Raw genomic sequence first — 17881 nt, 5'->3', positions numbered from 1 at the left:
ATGGACCAAACTTTCAGAAAATTTGGACCGAACCGAACCGAATTTACACGGTCCGGTCCGGTTTTTCGGTTCCGGTTCGGTTTTGCTCACCCCTAGTCATAATTCATGATTTTAAACTCAGCCAAATGAGCTTTAAGTTATAAGCTGATGTATCCAAATACACCCATCAACTATATACATAATCGGAATTTCTGTATTCTGTCTATCTTGCTGTATACGCCCATCGATCGAACACTGCTGAAATTTCACCGATTCACCAATTTATTCTATGGCATGGTTGATTGTCCCCTCTATCTCCCCGCATAGAGCAGTTGAATTTCATTTTTCATCACTATATATAGTATATACACTGAAATTTCTAGTCTGCCCTCAAGTGAAACTCATACACACTTTTATTTACATTTGTTATGATGATGTTTGTCTGTTCGTGGTACCTACATGATCATTTTACTTGTGTGATGCTGATGTCTGAAATGGAAAGTTCATGAAATATACTCTCATCAAGGAGCTAAAATGCAGCAGTCCGATCAGGTGCAGAAGAAGCTTCCACGATTATGTCCTGATCGGCGTAGGACTACAAGTTTACAACTTGGCATAGCCTCTCAGAAGATGCCCTTTCAGTAATTCTCCTCAGAATTTTGATCCGCTAAATCTTAAACACGTATCAAAACAAGCTTCGAAACAATGAAGATATGTGTTTAATTGAGCATTTACATAAGCCTTAAAGCGTATTTCGCCATTTAATTGAGCATTTACATATGTGATGAACGAGTAGGTGGTGGAGCAATGTAATACATTAGTAACACATTCAGACACTACCAAAGTGTCTTGCTATATAAAGCCTTCAAAGGCTCTTTATCAAACCAACGTGGGACTTGAGCTTTCCTTTCCAATTTTCTACTACCAAGGAAGCAATTTTGGATCATCACAACTCATCCATTCTTTAGTCGTTTTGAGTGAATAAACATGCATTGGAAAGCTCTCTCGGAGGAGAACATGATCCAAGCATAACCCGCCACGAACACGTAGCCGAGCCTCACTCAAATTGATGCTCAAAATGATAATATTCCAACATTGGGAACATGCATATCCCAGACCAAGACAATCACATTGAATCAGAATGACTCGCTTCTCTTACAGAAAAACTTCAAGTTCCTAGTTAAAAGATCAAAGCTTAACCATCAAATCTTGAATTTCAACCGAATAATTCTTTTGTTTGAAATGGCTGCAGTTGAACGTTCTTTTTCTACCCCAGCATACATGACTATATATTTCCAGAAGCTCCTGCGAATTCTCTCGTCCTTGTTGGGAACTTGGTTCAATCTATTCAACAATGGTCCATAGGATTGCTAAGGCTCCTTACCTGTGAAACAAAGATTACATCTTCACTTTATATTCAACATGGGTTCCTCGACTCTCCGATTCTAAATCCCCTCTACTGACATGTTATGAATTCGGAAAAGCTTGTAACAAAATTTACATTTCCTTACTTTCTTAATTCCATAGCTGGAGGTAGGTCAACCTGCCTTTGCCGCCGGAGAGTAATGCTGATGGAAAGGTGATCAACTGATACTTGTTTTCAATGATCCGCTCCAAGCTTTAATCTCCGTGTTGCTGGCTACAAAGAATGAAATCAACACTGATCGTTGACATGCTGCATTAGAAATTCAGTTTAAGCATGTCAAAGGATTTATAAAAGTAACTAAGTTTAAACACATGGAGCTCCAACCAGTTGATGCATCACATCATTTAACTATGACTAGAACATTGTATTGTTATCCAGGAAATGGAAGAAGCCTCTTTGACAAAAGGTGACTATATATCAAACCAAGATCACCACTAGCATAGTAGCATGCAATAATCTGTATGTATGCATGCATGCAGTTTCACTAAAATAAATGCATTTTTAGCACTGGAACAGTATTTCGAAGGAGGCAAACTAGGAGAAGAAATGAAGCAAAGATAGCTGCTGCTGCTGCAGGGAAACAAAAGAAGGGAGCTCCCTTCAGTCCAAGCACTGGAAAACTAGCTATCTCCCGCTTCATTCATTCAACCACCGCGATGTCTACCAGGTGCTTAAATGAATGAGTCGGCCGCAGCAGCAGCAGTAACTAATTCATCCATGACTGGGCTGAAGGGAGCTCTCTCCTTCGGCTTCTCTCTATATATCCTATTTCATCCCACTCTTAATGGATGGGACGCCTACAGAAGCCGTGCTTTAGGTCTCTAGTTCAATTTCAGGACTTCTCAAACACTTGTGGCTCAACCAAGACATAAAATGCCTCTATATATACTAATATTTTCTAATAATGGATTATTATAGCAGCCGTTGAAGATTTAACATACATGTGTGTCTACTCACTACTGGAAATTGAGAATATAAAAAAAGGGAAGCAAGATATACACCCAGATTCATCTGTCTGCTGAGCGACCCGCTTTCGTCATCAGACTCATCACATAGATGTGTACTGTTCATTTTGTAAATGAGGGGATTTGCCTTATTCTTTTTTTTTTTTAATGCATTTAAGAATAAGATGAAGAAAATAAATAATGAATTTAAACTTTGTAATATAAATGGAATAAAGAAACAAAAGAACGCAAATTACGCTCCAAAATTCATTATACCTCCTCCTGATCTCATTTAATGCAGCCAAAAACGTCACAGGTAAAACCGGAGGTGAAAGCTATTCAGTGCATAAACTATAAAGTGCTACATGTTGACAAATGAATATACCAATTGTTTGAGAGACTCAGAGTTATGGTCCTATATTTTACTTCCTTTCTTCCTGTCTGCCACTCTCGCTGATGCTACTAGTAGGGATACTAACAATTTAAAGCCACGTTTTTCAGTTTTGAGGTAGGGTATCGCTCAAGCCACACGCCTGGGTTCTGGAGAATCTGGACTGGATGCATGCGCCTACTAAGTCATGCACCCTGTCTGCGACTCAGAGTTGCCATCTCAGAGCAACACGGTTCTTGATGCATTATATATACTGTACTCCTATATGACAATCCTGGCCGATCACCAAACCGGAGAAGAAAATCAAATCTAGGAGCAATAATTTCTATCTCCATATTGGAGAATGGAATGATGAAGCATATCAGACCATATGTAAGGCCACTAAGTTCACACCAATAAGGAGGATAGTCAACTTATAGATAATACTTTTATAAGGGGGTACACGGAGTAACAAAGTCATACACCACCCAAATATTGGAGACTGCAAAACTGTCAACCCTCAACCACTGCATTCCCTTAACTCATCTACTTTTCTCACCCTCCTGCACTGTTCCATCTCCCATATACTGGTGCTTCAACACTTCAACAAAATCATGCAAAATCTCATTTTCCACCAAAGCACTTTTCATAATACAATTAGGCATTTGAAGCAACCAAGCAACACCTTTAACTTGATCACATGTTTTATTCAATCTAATAACATATATACACTGTATAGACATTTAATCATCGGGTGAGTCTCAGACATATGTACATTAGGCAGGATCTTTTCATCTGAGTCTTCTTCATCTCTATATCTACGATGCCGTAAATGCCAGTCTCTTATTGCTCATTCTTTCTTCCAGAGCAACTCACTTCAAGCAAGCAGAATCCAATAGTACCAATGACAACGCGTGCCTGTAGAGCACACCAAAAATCTAGTATAACTGGAAAAACAAACTTGTTGAACCATCACCATACGACCACATATCAGCTGCCCGAACCAAAGCCCTGCATAAAGGGCAAGTCCTTTCTCTCTCAAACCTGTAAAATTTCAGCAAGTGTTTGATGAGCAAGCTCTCCCAATATCACAAAACTAAGCTTGCAGCAGTGCCAAGAAGTTGCATACAAGAAAAAGAACAGCAGAGAATAGGCATCTAACACATTATTATGTAGTCATATGACTCTTATACATATTAAAGCCTTGTCTAATTGGGAGAACTTCTAAATACCATTTTATAACTAACAGAGACCATATTAAACAGCATCATTTGGCAAGTTAATAGGGTTCATTCAAATGAAAAATCGTATAAATTAAAATGGAAAGTATGCGGCAGAATGATTATTCTAGACATCTGAGCACAACCAGCATTTAAGGTTTCATGTCTAACTTATTATAGCATAGTGACAGTGAGGATAACCATCGATTTTACATAACACTGTACCTCCAATAGGCTGGTATCAAAAGTTAAGTTCAATCCATTCTGTAACTGGAAGCAGCATTTATTGTTCAGCCGATAGAGGTAATAAATATGACCATATAGATTTTACTAAATACAATTATTTAGGACATCATCATATTATGGACTGTTATAATCAAGAAAAACAATTTTACTTGCTGCCTATGGCATCGCCTAAGAAAATGCAACTTAAAAGGGTAAAATTAATGCATATTGTGCTCCATCCGTAGAGATACTAACTTTGCTAGAGGAAGGTCGTTTATTAAGAGGTAGTGATTATTATTTATTATTATCATTACTATTATTGTTTTTGTTGTTATTTTTATGGTTATTATTATTATCTTCTTCTTTTCTTTTCTTTTTTTTTTTGGGGGGGGGGGGGGGGGGGGGGGGGGGGGAGTGGGTGTTCTAAAACGTAATAATATTAAGAGACAGGTCATTTTGGGTCAGATCAAATGTTCTCACTTGTGCTTTCGTACAGAAGGATGAAAGTCTTCCCATATCTTAGTCAATTTTATTTAAGACTTAGCTAAGCCCTTCTGCCCCTAACTATTTGACGGCAGTAGAGAAAAAAACCATGAGAAAAGTATGCACATGCGAATATTATTGCAAATTATAAAATGTATCTATAAACATATAACATAAAATCAGGTCTACAAATGAAAATTTTTTTACAAACTAACCATTCTGAAACGCAGTCTTCACAAAACACGTGTTTACAACATAACTGAACTGGAACATGCATCTTCTCCTGGCATATAGCACATAAGTTTCCTGCATCATTTACCTGCAATAGTGATTAACAAACTTAAGTTTGAAAATATAATGGTCTGGACAAAGATTAGCGCATCCAGCACATGCCAAATGTAATTTGCTAGCAGTCATATATTTTGATGCATGTATTTTAGGAGATCCACATGCAACCTTTAAACCTGTACGGAAATATAAAATTTATCATTCTTCCTTAAACTAGAGCCAAAACTATTTAACCAAATTCATTTGTTAAGCAAAGCATAGAACCAAAAATCCACCAACTAAAAATTTCTAAACAAAATTAGTACTGCAACGCCGACACATCTATCTTCTACTAGACTTAGCCGGGATGTTTTATGAACTTGGGACCGCAGATGAAGTAATTATAGTAAGGAACTCTGTCTTATGTAGCTTTTTCTTAGGGATGTAACTTGATACCTGCTCCAGCGTGGCATAAGAACCGTAGTGCATTTCCTTTCGTGACAAGGCCTTAAAGGCAGAGAAGAAGGATCGTACCTGCAAGAAGTAGAGAGCATATTAAATCACAGCCAGAGTCTGAGCTGAGAAAAGATGGGAAAAGATAACTACAACTGATGTTGGCTAACCTTTTCAACAACGGTAGTTAGCTTGAATGTTAAGTACAGCCCCGTAGTCAGTGATGAGAAGAGGCTTCCATAATCTTTGTTCAGAAAAAAACGATACCAAACAGGTGCCGGCAACAGTGCACGATATAATAACAACGTGTATTCAACTAGAGTCAGCAGTTGGCCCTGGAAGAAAAGAAAAAAGAAAATTTCCTGTCACATTTTAGAAACTATAGAGTCTGTGAGTTTTTATTTAGTTTTTGTTGTAATAAAGTTAAATGTAGCTGGCTTAAATGCATATATGACTGACTATACCTGTCTACGAAAGTTATGACCCTTGCCATTTCTGTAATACATTAGCAGGATCAATTTGAAAGCCATTGCTGCTTGCCGCACCATCGTATCTGGAGGGTTATTAGTTCCAAAAAGATAAACAATCTTTAGGCAGAGTATGTATGTGATGGATCAATATATAATAATCAAGCACTATGTACCAAAGAAAATAAATCAGAAACAAAAAGTTAATACAGTGTCTAAGACATGCTAAGATGCATTAAACCTAAAATGGATGAAGATGAGGCATTTTATGGTGCACTAGTCCATGATAAATTATGGTATGTTCAACTGAACCTGTAAGACCCAGTTGAAAAAATTGCTGGACATGTAACAGCAATCTTTGTGGAACTGACTGGTGCAATTACCTAATAATACTTCCATACAATTTACATATCTACTAGATTGTATATTTGTTTTTAATGAATCCATTTACTTTGAATGAATCTACCATGCAACCTTTGTAACTCGGACTCACTCGGACTCTGCCAGGATTGTCTAACATGGATATGTGCCCAAGTGTCTGGGCTCAGAATTTTCTAATATGAATATATACATGTTTATGGTCTATAAAAAGTCCGACACAGGTACTAGAGAGAGAGAAAAAAGAGTTAGGGTAACAGAGCATGCATACGACTGCCACATGCAATCCAGAAAGATGTTTTTATCATACAAAGTCATACTCGATCGTATTTTTAGAAAATACAAACGTGGGAAAGGAAGAAATTCTTACCATTGACTAAAATAGTGAATAGAGCATGCCAAAATGGAGGTATTTCTTTTGGAGGAACCATGATTAATGGGTAGGAAATATCATCATTACGGTACCACCAATAGATTCCAATCACATGAAGCGTAAAAACCAAAAAATATCCCATTAGAACTGCCAGTTTCCTTTCCCCCTGCACCAGAGAGACAAAGAGAGAAAAAAAATAGTAATCGCAAAGCCTAGTAATGTACACATGTAAATTTACATAATTTTCATCGCAGGGGAGTGATAAACAATACTGAACTAGATTGAGGTGTCAAAACAATACATAAAGATCATTAGTATAGAAAAAAGATGTCTGTCTCACCTTTAAAGCAGTCTGCTTCTTAAGAATATCATTTGACTTGAACAGGAAAGCAGTTATGTATATTGTGACAAAGAATCCTGCATACTCATGGAAGGTATACCACGTTAAATAATGGTAAATGAAACTAAAAAGATGCCACATTCAACAAACCGAACAAGACTAACACTCTTTCCTTCTCCTTGGGACAAACATCTCAACATTTATCAACCCAATGCATTCTCTTTTCTTTATGTAAGAAAAAAGACTAAATAGCATCTGCTTACAATCCACTACCAGCCTTTCTACAGAATTCAACATATATCACTTCAAAGTAGCAGGTGAGTACCCAAATTTGTCACCAGAAAGATCATCTAATGAGATTGAAATATTCATCAATTCTAAGTAAACCCATATTATTTGAAACAGGAATTGAAAAGCGCAACAAAAGGTATTATACTACTTACTATGAATATCAACATCCAACACAATTCTTTTACTATACTTGATAACCTCCTACAGAACATCATATGCTTGAACCACATTATTTCAATGACTGCATAAGGACTGTTAATTGCAAGTTCTGTTTTGTATATCTATCAGAAAATTTTAAACAAGCCACAGCTAGGTGAACAACAGCAAAGTCAACATCCATTAGATTCAACTCGACTCACTGAACATCTAACAACTCACTGGAAGTATATGGCTAAAGTCATCAATGTACAAAGAAAAACCATAAGAGTGCTTGCAGGAAGCTACAAATACATAACCGCTTCCTATTCCTAAATATTGTTCAAGTTTAATAGTCCAAATATATCGTTTCCAAGTCATACACACAGTACTAACGGACAAAATTAATATACTATCATATACTCGTGATCAGGCAAGAGTTAGTAGCAATCGAGAACAAGAACATGATACATTTAAAAAAACGACCAACAGAAAATGATTACCTTGCAAGTGCTGTCGAATAAAAACGAGCATCAAGAGCAAAGAAAACGGAATAATCTGCTCGATCAGCCTCGCCGCGTGCTGTAAATCATACCGCTGTTGATTCGGAGTACGCGGAGCCGCAGCACCAGCCGGAACAGAATTGGAATCAGCATTTCCATTACCACTAGCTGCGCTACCAGAAACATAACTGCGATCATCCTGGAGAGAATCAATCTCGGCGCTACCGGACGAATGAGCGAGCCCTAATTCATGATCAGCTTGGTTCCGTTCTTGACCGGGGACAATACGGATAGAAACCTCCGCAGCGTCGGCGTGGCTAGGGTTAGGGTTTAGCGCAGTGGCAGGGAAGTAATGGGAGAGAATAGTGGAGAGAGGTGCTTGTAAGAAGCGAAACGTGGAGAGAAGTGTTGAGTATCTGCTTCTTCTGCTTCTTGTTGAATTGGTGTTCTGTGTAGGAGGAGGAGGTGAGCTGTTACTGTTGTTAGGGTTAGGGTTAGGGTTTGTATATGTGTTTGTGGATTGTGATGATGAGGGGGATGATGAAGATGATGATTCTTCCATTGTTGTTGTGCGGAAGAATGTTTAGTTTTCGTTGATTATAACGTTTAGGAGGTGAGGGAATAGTCAATAGTCATAGGAGAGAGAGGGTTTATATAGAGAGAGAGAGAGATTAGGGCTGCGTTTGGAAAAGCTCTATTTTACTAGACTCTTTAAATACCGACCTCAGAGGTCCTCTCCAATAGTCCCAGATAGTTCTGGGTGCCCGCGGTTCGGGTTGGGCGGATTATAGGTTAAACCCTAACCCAACCCATTTAGTTCGGTTTTTTTAATTTCCAACCCAACTAAAGATCGGTTTAAATTTCATCGGGTTGGGTCGGTTAGAATTTATTTCGGTTTGGGTCGGTTTGGGTTGGATAGAATAGGTTATTAGAAAATGAGTGTGAGGTAAGGTCACTTAGTTTTGTAATTTCACGATTTTTTCGAGATAAGGTGAGCTCATTATCGAGTTTATTTGCCAATAGCTTAGTTCTTATTAAGCGGAACTCATGATTCGTTCAAATTAGAAATTGTTTCACGCGTTTATTATAAATTTAAGTAATATGTAATATATTTTTAGTTTAGATAGAAAGGCACCTACAAATTGTTTCAGTAAAAACAAATAAAATATATGAAAATTAAATAAAATATGCGGGTCGGGTTAGAATGGGCGGGTTATAGGCAAAACCCTAAACCAACCCATTTAAATCGGTTTTAATAATTTTCAACCCAATCAAAATTCGGGTTAAATATTTTCGGGTTGGTTTAGAGTCGGGTTGGATCGGTTAGATCGGTTTGGGCGGGTTTTGATAACCCATGGGCACCCCTAGTCCCAGAGTCTAAAGTATATTAAAAAACTTATGTATCTTACATACTAATATTATTTATTATATATATAATTTTTATGGTGTTCCGATGAAATCGAAAATTGGAACTAATCGATTGATTATTTTTCTGATAAACTGGAGAATTTAAGCCAAATCAGAGCTTAATCAATAAAATATTTTTTAAGAATTAATAAGGGATTTTTAGAATATTGTGTGTGGCCATCAACACATGCTAACAAATATTCTATGGTTAGATGATAAATTTTTTTGTTCATACACGAAGATATCATAATTTATAATACTAGTATCAAAAAAATATCCGCCTTATTAATAGATTGTTATTAGCCCGTGCTTTAAAAGAATCGATTTTCATTTTTGTTAATGTTGGGTACAACGATCTCGATAATGCTCTCACATCCCGTTTTACATGTTTCTCTTGGAAAAATTACGAAGTTTAGGAAAATATAAATGTTAATTGAGTATTTTCTTATTTACCTCTAATAATCACACTAAATTAAACTGAGATGCGTGCGTGCGTGCGTATTTTAATCAAACATTAAACAATGTATTTTAAGGACTTCCTATAAAAAATATTCAACTTTTTTTTTTTATCAGATAAGGGACAAGTATTTTGAATATTTATTTTCAAAAAAGAACATATAAAATGAGATGAATGGGACAAAGAAAATAATATATTTTTATTATTTTGATCAATATTAATTTTGTATATATTATTAACAAAAAAGAGTTGTTACTATGATCTGTGCTTATTATTATGATTTGTGTTATTATTTTGACCATTGCAATTGTTGTTATGTTCCGAAAGAGTTGTTACTATGATTTGTACTTACTCGTGATCTGTAATAACACAAGTCATTTGTTGTTCACTACAGTTACTATTATGGTCTGATGATCGTCTATTTCGTATATTTCACATCATTAAACCTACCTCCCATATTTGACATTATTAAAGCTCGTCCCCGAATATTAAAAAGTGAGGAGAGCTCGCTATTAGAATGGGAGGAAAGCAAAAGCAAGTGCAAGTAACTTTTTTTTCAACTCATACTTGAGCTCTCAAATTTCTAACAAGGACGGAAACAAGTGAAGATAAATAAAATTGACATATTTTCGTTTCCAAATTCTACTCAAAACTCCAAAATTGAGAAAAGAATACTTTATTTATTTTTCACTACTTTCTCCCACCACATATGCTTTCACAGAATTCATCATAGAGATTGGTTTAAATGCCTTCTCTATTCAAGAAACATGGCAGTATAGCACCTAAATATAATCACACTATCGAACAAAATTTCCGCACATTCAGTTTCGTTGTACTATAAACATGTTTTTCATATTACAAACATGGGCAACTACTTCATTTCAAAACTGAGCTGTGATTATTAAGCTGCCACCTTTCATTTCCACACAAACACTGCGTTCGATGTCAAGTTCTTTTCCTTCAGTTCAAATCAACTAAAGAACGGGGAAAGAATAAATGTTCCTATGTTCACATCGGCATAGAACCACATGGACTAATGGGTCATTGGCCTATCCAGTACAACATTGATGTATTTAATGAACATAAAAAATGTGCACTTTTAGGTATTCCATAACATGACTTCAAAGAGAGGATATCCTGTGAAAGAAGGAGAATTTATTTTTCAAGTTACACATGGTTTTACAGATAGTAGGAAATAAACGCAGATTTAGTCAGATACGAGGAAATAACAGCAGATCCCGTCGATCTGTACTTTGATACATAAACCAGTGGGTACAAAGTATATTGAATTAGCATTTAATTACCCTCTCCAGGTATCTTTGCGTTGCCTAATCTCCCGCATAGCATCAACAGCAGATTTACAACCAACTTTCTCCTGTTAGATAAGCATGTAAGAACTAATATTAGAAAGCTATTCAGCAGGCATATTTCTGCCACGGAGAAGAATATAATAAGCAATGTATAAAGTATCATTCTTACTTGGCTAAACTATCTGGAAATTAATCTATTCCACATTCTTTTTGCACCAATCTCATATTTATATTCCTTAAAACTAGTGAACAATGAACATCAAGAAAAGTAAATTTAACAGACAAGCAGAAATACCTGAACTTCAGGTAAACTGGCTCGCATAAAAGGATTAGTCTCCAGTTCTTCATCTATGGTTGATGGAATAGTAGGAAGCCCCGATTGTCTCTGCTCCTGAGCCCATGATAGCTTTTCTGCTATTTTAGCATTGTCTGGTTCAACAGTCACTGCAAACTGCAAGTTCTTTACTGTATACTGGAGAATGAAATTTAATCAGGCTCCACAGGAAAAAAAGGAATAAGTAAATTGCGTGAAATGCTAATGGACATTAATTTGTTAGCATACCTCATGGCCACAGTAAACCCGAGTAGGCTTTGGCAATGAACTCAATGTCACACATAGAGACTGATGCATCTGTTCGGCTGTTCCCTCGAAGAACTTGCCACAACCAGCAACAAACTATAAACAGAAAACACATACAACAAATTTAGTTAGAAGCAGAAAGGGAGATAGAAATATTACACAAGACTTCCTTGCCACATCAAAGTGGTACTGCAGAGGCTTATACCAGGGTTAGCTCCATGTGCAGATTGCATTTATCTTATTCAGAAACATCAGATAAAGTTAAACACGTCTTATGGATTTAGGACACAAGATTCCTAGTACAAAACATCCTAACTACCATCCTTAAATCCTAAATATACAAGGGAACATACATAAAGTGCAAACTACATCGATTCATCATTTAAAGGACACACTCACCAATGTGTCTCCTGTGAAAACAGCAGGGTTCTCTTCATCTTTTCCAGTAACAAAATAGCTTATATGACCTTTTGTATGGCTGATAAAAGCATCAAAGAAAACAATGAGTGAAGTGCGCCAGAACTCATATAACAGGAAATCAGCTGCATAACTCTGGTCCAAACTCTTTCATTACAGATGCTTTTATAGACGAACCAAAAAAATAATCGCATAATTAGAAAGCTCTTTAACAACAAGAACCTACAAAAAAATCCTACAGTGTGCAGCTCGATGAACAAAAACTATTGACATATTACATCGTTCTTCAGATGTAGAAGAAAGTAGAAACACTACTAATAAGTAAAAAAACATTTCAAGATATAGAATATATGAGCATTTATTACAAAGAGAACATACATACCAAGGGGTATGCAGAGAGAGTACAGTGATATCAGAACTGAGTGAAAACTTGTCGCCGTTTTCCACTTTATCAGTACAGCCCTTAACATTATCAACAGAACCGCCATAAACCTTAATACCGGGAACAAGCTCCTTCATCTTTTCATTGCCTCCAGCATGATCCCTACGAGAATTTTCCATATATCAACCCAGCATAACATCACACAAACACAACAATCGACATAATAAGCACATCACTACGAATGTCTAATTACCAAAACCAACATAGCATAAGAATACAAGATCACAACAACAAAAAGAAAATCATCAAATTAGAAACCAAATAAAAATATATCTACAGTTCATCGAAGTTCATAAAAATTTACATGACATGTAATATAAATTAACTTGAATGACCTAGCAGATTCATATATTCATTCATTATAAATTGGCACAAATAATTGAGCGAATACTAAATAATTTATTGTTTCAGCTTTAATCGAATAGTACCAGTGGTGGTGAGTAGTGAGGACTAGCTTGAGGTCAACACCGTGGTCTTGGGCGACCCGAAGAACCTTTTCGGGTTCAACCGGATCTACAGCTGCAGCTTCTTTGGTTGCCTCATCGATTATTCTGCAGTAATTTAGCGAGGGTATATATTTTCAGATAATTAAGAAAAAATCAAATACGCGAAATTGATTGAATGCATAGAGATGAATACTTACAAGTAGGAGTAGTTGTCTTCCAAGCAAGGGACGTGTATGATTTTCATACCGATCCTGCTTTTGCCGCCGATCGAGTTGTTGGTCGTGTTAGTTAACGGGAAATGATCGGGAGTGATGAAAGTAGACTCTTCTAGAGTGCTACTCCCTCCGTCCCTTTTTATCTGTCCATTTTGGGAAAAAAAACACATACCAAGGAATACTTGATTGTATAAACTTTTTCATTAAATACCTCTAATTAATATCTTGAAAATGGTGGAATACCCCTACTTTATGTCTTGAAAACATGAATTCAACCAAGTTTTAAATAAGTCAAGCCTTGAAAATTGAAATTATGGAGATATATTTGAAAAACTATCATTAAATTAGTTTTGAAAGTATAAATGGACAGATAAATAGGGACAAATTCTTACTTCTAAAGTGGACAGATAAATAGGGACGGAGGGAGTATTATAGATTTTTATCTTTAATTCCCTTGGGAAATTTATGGCAATATTTCACTTAATATTCATTTAAAATCAGTAGATTTTAAATTATCCAAATTTGAAAAATGAGAACTTCAATACTCAATTAAAATGAGAAGTCCAAAAAAAATTTAACTCTCTTATATTTTCAGCCTTTTGATTTTCTTCGGTTAGAATCTTTATAATATGTTTATTTTTAGATATATATCCGTTTTTAAGAAGAACTAGAGAAAAGTTACTTTTAAAAACTCATATTAATTTTATATATTAAATTTTCTATCATGATGCATATTTTTTTAAATTATTATAATGATTCAGTAACATTCGATTGAAACTATTTAAAATTTAACAATATTTGATAATATTTCAATGATAATGAATTTTTTTAATTTAATAAAATAATCAATTTCATAATTATTCAGTATATTTTATAATTTGTTTTTTTGAAGTATCTCCCTTTCCACCGTATTTTGAAGAATTATGCGACGAGACTTTGAAGACTTGTAGAGTTGTGCTTTCTGGAAAAATACAAAACAATCAAACATAACAGTGATCCTGTTTTAACAACAGAACATCTCTGATGATCACTACTCCATACGAACCTTTTTATACGATACACACGCTCTAGTTTACAAGATCTCAACGAATCAATCATCAAACACAACACACTCATCGGTCTCAGGATTCCCATCACAATAAGACTCAAGCGGATCCTCCTGTCTTTCCAGCTTAGACCGTAAATGAGCCTTTGCTTGACTCACCTCCTCGACCTCATCCCACGCAACCTTACACTCATCCGATCCATCGTGATCTCCATCGCACGCCTCCTTGGCTTCCATCACTTTGCTCTCGATCATCTCCGTCAGCTTCTTCTCTCGCATCTGCGTTCCCCTGTACTTAGCTCCCGTCTCTCCTCCCATAGCTCTCACTCTCCACTTCACCGCAACCTGATCAGTTCTCCTCTTTCCTCGGACTTCATTTCTCAGCGGATTTATGTTCACTTTCAGACCTGATATCGAAGACATTATGATAATAATGGCCTAAAATGTTTTGCCTTGTGGAGTCAATTTTAACAAACTAAGAGTGGCGATTACTTATATAAAGAACCGCGTGTGGACCCTTTTAACCAATTGTTCGTCATTTACTATGAAAGATTGTTTGTTTTTAGTATGATTTATGCATACCAACAAACCTTTTATGTAGATAAGGTATGGTGGTATTGGTATATTAAAATAATTCTGCCCATCTTATCTGCAATTCAACTGCCCGAATTAATTCTTTGTGCTCATACAAAGCAGACAGGGATAAGTGGTTGATTTAATATATATCTAAAGAAAGACTGGACATACAGGTTTTTATGTTTCTTAAAATCATTTTTACAGTGATTAAATTCTCCTGAAACCTCAGGGTGTTCCGTAAGGCTTTTTTACGAGGATCATTATATTCTAACACTTGTTCGTATCATTTGAATATTATTGTTATTGCTCATGGTATTATGATGCATTGCAGGACCTCTTGAATTTCAAGATATCCCCTGCTTTCTTCCACCTCAACCTCAGTAATGGAAGAGAAGCATGCAACCTTGTGGGGTACACAAGGAAGTGCTGCAGAGGAAGGTAGCAGGGCTCACCAATTTGTCAAATCAATTGTTGACATTACCCTATACCTGTGATCAATGTTAGTGCCATAACAATAGACAACTACACAGTTTGGTAATGAGGAAAGAACTTTTAAGTTCAGCAACTCATGAGAACGGAATGCTCAATACCAGGGTAAGAGGATCAAATAGTAAATAAAAAGCTATGAAATAGCAACTCAAAAATCAAACTGATCGGTTGTGTACTTTAATATCAGAAATGAAGATCCATCTGGCTCTCCAGTAGGTTTCAATACTCCTCGCCGGCTCTTGTTTCCTCTAGTAGCTGTGCCACAACTATAGCTTTTTATGTAAATACAAGCAATATCCGACACCTGTAGGCTCTGAAGAATCCAAAAGTATATTGTTTGTTTTCACTAAAATGCATATGCACAAACATAAAATATGCATCTTAACCTAGGAGATGTCACAGGTTATACGCGCGTATAAATTTTCTAACTCATCTATGTGGTTATAAAAATTGAATAATGATTCTGGCTTTGACATCACAGACAATTACAATGATGCATTCAGTATTTTGTTTTTACTTACAGTTACCTAGTTGCATTCCCAAGAGTCGGATTCAATTCAAGAAAGTCATAGGCAATTCATAAAGCACAAGAAAAATTATAATGTACAGAAGCAATACCAAAATCAACACTATGGTGCATATTAGAGACAACAAAGGGAATTTCTTGTTAAACAAAGCAAAATAAGCTGTTAACATTTCGAAAAACAATCAACTGTCACCTCACCGCCTAGCTACTTATATAGGCACCATATTCTAGTATGTGCTAAGCAAACTATCAATTATTGTAGCCATGGCTGATGATACACGGGCAGTGTTCTCAGCTCTTGACAATGCAAAAACTCAGCTCTACCATTTCAAGGCTATTGTCATTGCTGGCATGGGCTTCTTTACTGATGCATATGATCTTTTTTGTATTAGTGCAGTTACAAAGCTGATAGGCCGTCTTTATTACTATGATCCATCAAACCATGTTCTTGGAAAACCCCCAAGCCCCGGAACTCTTCCGCCAAATATCAATAATGCTATTACTGGAGTTGCCTTGTGTGGAACTCTAGCAGGACAACTCTTCTTTGGCTGGCTCGGAGACAAACTAGGAAGGAAGAAGGTTTATGGAATCACTTTGGTTACAATGGTGGGCTGTGCACTTGCTTCGGGTCTTTCCTTTGGGTCTTCAGCGCAGAGTGTAATCACAACACTTTGTTTCTTTAGGTTCTGGCTAGGCTTTGGCATTGGAGGTGACTACCCTTTATCAGCTGTGATCATGTCAGAATATGCTAATCAAAAAACCCGTGGGGCGTTTATTGCTGCCGTGTTTGCAATGCAAGGATTTGGAATTTTGGTAGCTGGAGCAGTGTCCATGATCGTTTCCAAGGCCTTTTTGGTTGCATTCCCAGCTGATAATTTTCAAACCAACCATGTATTGTCCACTCAGCCACAAGGGGACTTTGTGTGGCGGATTGTTCTAATGTTTGGTGCTGTTCCAGCTGCTCTTACATACTACTGGCGGTTGAAAATGCCTGAAACTGCAAGATACACTGCATTAGTTGCTGGAAACCACAAAAAGGCCGCTGCAGATATGGCTAAGGTTCTTGAAACAGAAATGCCTTCTGAACCATCACACTATACTAATCCAGTAAAATTGCCCAAATCTAAGTATGGATTATTCTCTAATGAATTTGTTAAAAGGCATGGAATTCATCTGTTTGGGACTTCAATCACCTGGCTATTGTTAGACATTGCATTCTACAGTCTGCAGCTTACTCAGAAGGATGTTTATCCTGCAATTGGACTCATCCCAAAGCCCTCACACATGAATGCTATAGAGGAAGTTTTTAAACTTTCTAAGGCGATGTTCTTGGTTGCCCTCTTTGCAACAGTGCCAGGTTACTGGTTTACAGTGTTCCTCATTGATAAGGTGGGTAGATTCATTATTCAGCTTGGAGGGTTCTTGCTAATGTCCATTTTCATGGCAGTTGTTGGATTTAAATATGAAGAGTTTAGAGGACACTTGTGTACAGGAGATTCGAATAAACAATACTGTGATGGTAAGCCTGTACTCTTTGCTGTCTTTTATGGACTGACCTTCTTTTTTACAAACTTTGGACCCAACAGCACAACCTTTGTTGTCCCTGCTGAGCTTTTCCCTGCAAGATTCCGATCAACCTGCCATGGAATATCAGCAGCATCAGGAAAAGCTGGTGCTATAATTGGAGCATTTATAGTGCAGAGTTATACTCAGAAAACAGAAGGGATCAAGAGAGCAATCATAGCACTCTCTGTCGTAAATCTGCTCGGCTTCTGTTTCACTTTCTTGGTCCCAGAAACTAATGGCCGCTCACTCGAGGAAATATCTGGGGAGGACAAGGACATGGATAGTGGGGGTGGTGATGATGCCAATGGAAAAGAGAAGGCGCAAACAAATACCAATCTTGAGGTGTTGCCAGCAAGTGATATTGTGTAACTGAATGTAGCTAATATTGGTTCATCAAGTAATAATAGTGTAATGATATCAAAGGTAAATGGAGATATCCTTTACACTCTTCCAAAGGTGTCATGTTCCTATGCAGGACTATGTAGAACTGGAATCAAACGTGACTTTGCTTGTATGAACCGCTGTCCTGATAACGATATATATAAGAAATT

At 36.7% G+C, this 17881-nt stretch overlaps 4 protein-coding genes across 5 annotated transcripts; 1 reads left to right on the top strand and 3 right to left on the bottom strand.

Annotated features, from left to right (window-relative positions):
* Window positions 1-3140: 3140 nt before the first annotated feature.
* On the bottom strand, window positions 3141-8540 carry LOC108215721 (uncharacterized). Its single transcript, XM_017388274.2, has 8 exons — window positions 7855-8540; window positions 6926-7002; window positions 6583-6751; window positions 5832-5920; window positions 5538-5702; window positions 5371-5448; window positions 4863-4966; window positions 3141-3763 (listed from the first exon to the last, which is right to left on the bottom strand). Exons 1-8 carry the CDS (start codon window positions 8414-8416, stop codon window positions 3658-3660), a joined length of 1350 nt encoding a protein of 449 aa, XP_017243763.1. The 5' UTR covers window positions 8417-8540; the 3' UTR covers window positions 3141-3657.
* Window positions 8541-10770: 2230 nt separating this feature from the next.
* LOC108216001 (hydroxyacylglutathione hydrolase cytoplasmic) lies at window positions 10771-13270 on the bottom strand. Of its 2 annotated transcripts, XM_017388647.2 has the most exons (8): window positions 13111-13270; window positions 12896-13018; window positions 12408-12569; window positions 12008-12086; window positions 11591-11704; window positions 11324-11500; window positions 11023-11093; window positions 10771-10855 (listed from the first exon to the last, which is right to left on the bottom strand). In XM_017388647.2, exons 1-8 carry the CDS (start codon window positions 13155-13157, stop codon window positions 10840-10842), a joined length of 789 nt encoding a protein of 262 aa, XP_017244136.1. In that variant the 5' UTR covers window positions 13158-13270; the 3' UTR covers window positions 10771-10839. The 2 variants fall into 2 exon arrangements, with proteins under 2 accessions (XP_017244136.1, XP_017244138.1); XM_017388649.2 differs by having other exon boundaries at window positions 10854-11093.
* A 948-nt stretch (window positions 13271-14218) lies between these two features.
* LOC108216180 (calvin cycle protein CP12-3, chloroplastic-like) lies at window positions 14219-14596 on the bottom strand. Its single transcript, XM_017388872.2, has one exon. It carries the CDS (start codon window positions 14594-14596, stop codon window positions 14219-14221), a length of 378 nt encoding a protein of 125 aa, XP_017244361.1.
* A 793-nt stretch (window positions 14597-15389) lies between these two features.
* LOC108216178 (low affinity inorganic phosphate transporter 8) lies at window positions 15390-17761 on the top strand. Its single transcript, XM_017388868.2, has one exon. It carries the CDS (start codon window positions 16029-16031, stop codon window positions 17697-17699), a length of 1671 nt encoding a protein of 556 aa, XP_017244357.1. The 5' UTR covers window positions 15390-16028; the 3' UTR covers window positions 17700-17761.
* The last annotated feature ends 120 nt before the right edge of the window (window positions 17762-17881 follow it).

Source organism: Daucus carota, chromosome 4 (assembly GCF_001625215.2).
Source record: "Daucus carota subsp. sativus chromosome 4, DH1 v3.0, whole genome shotgun sequence".
Taxonomy (NCBI): Eukaryota; Viridiplantae; Streptophyta; class Magnoliopsida; order Apiales; family Apiaceae; genus Daucus; species Daucus carota.
This window is presented reverse-complemented; position numbering and strand designations above follow the sequence as displayed.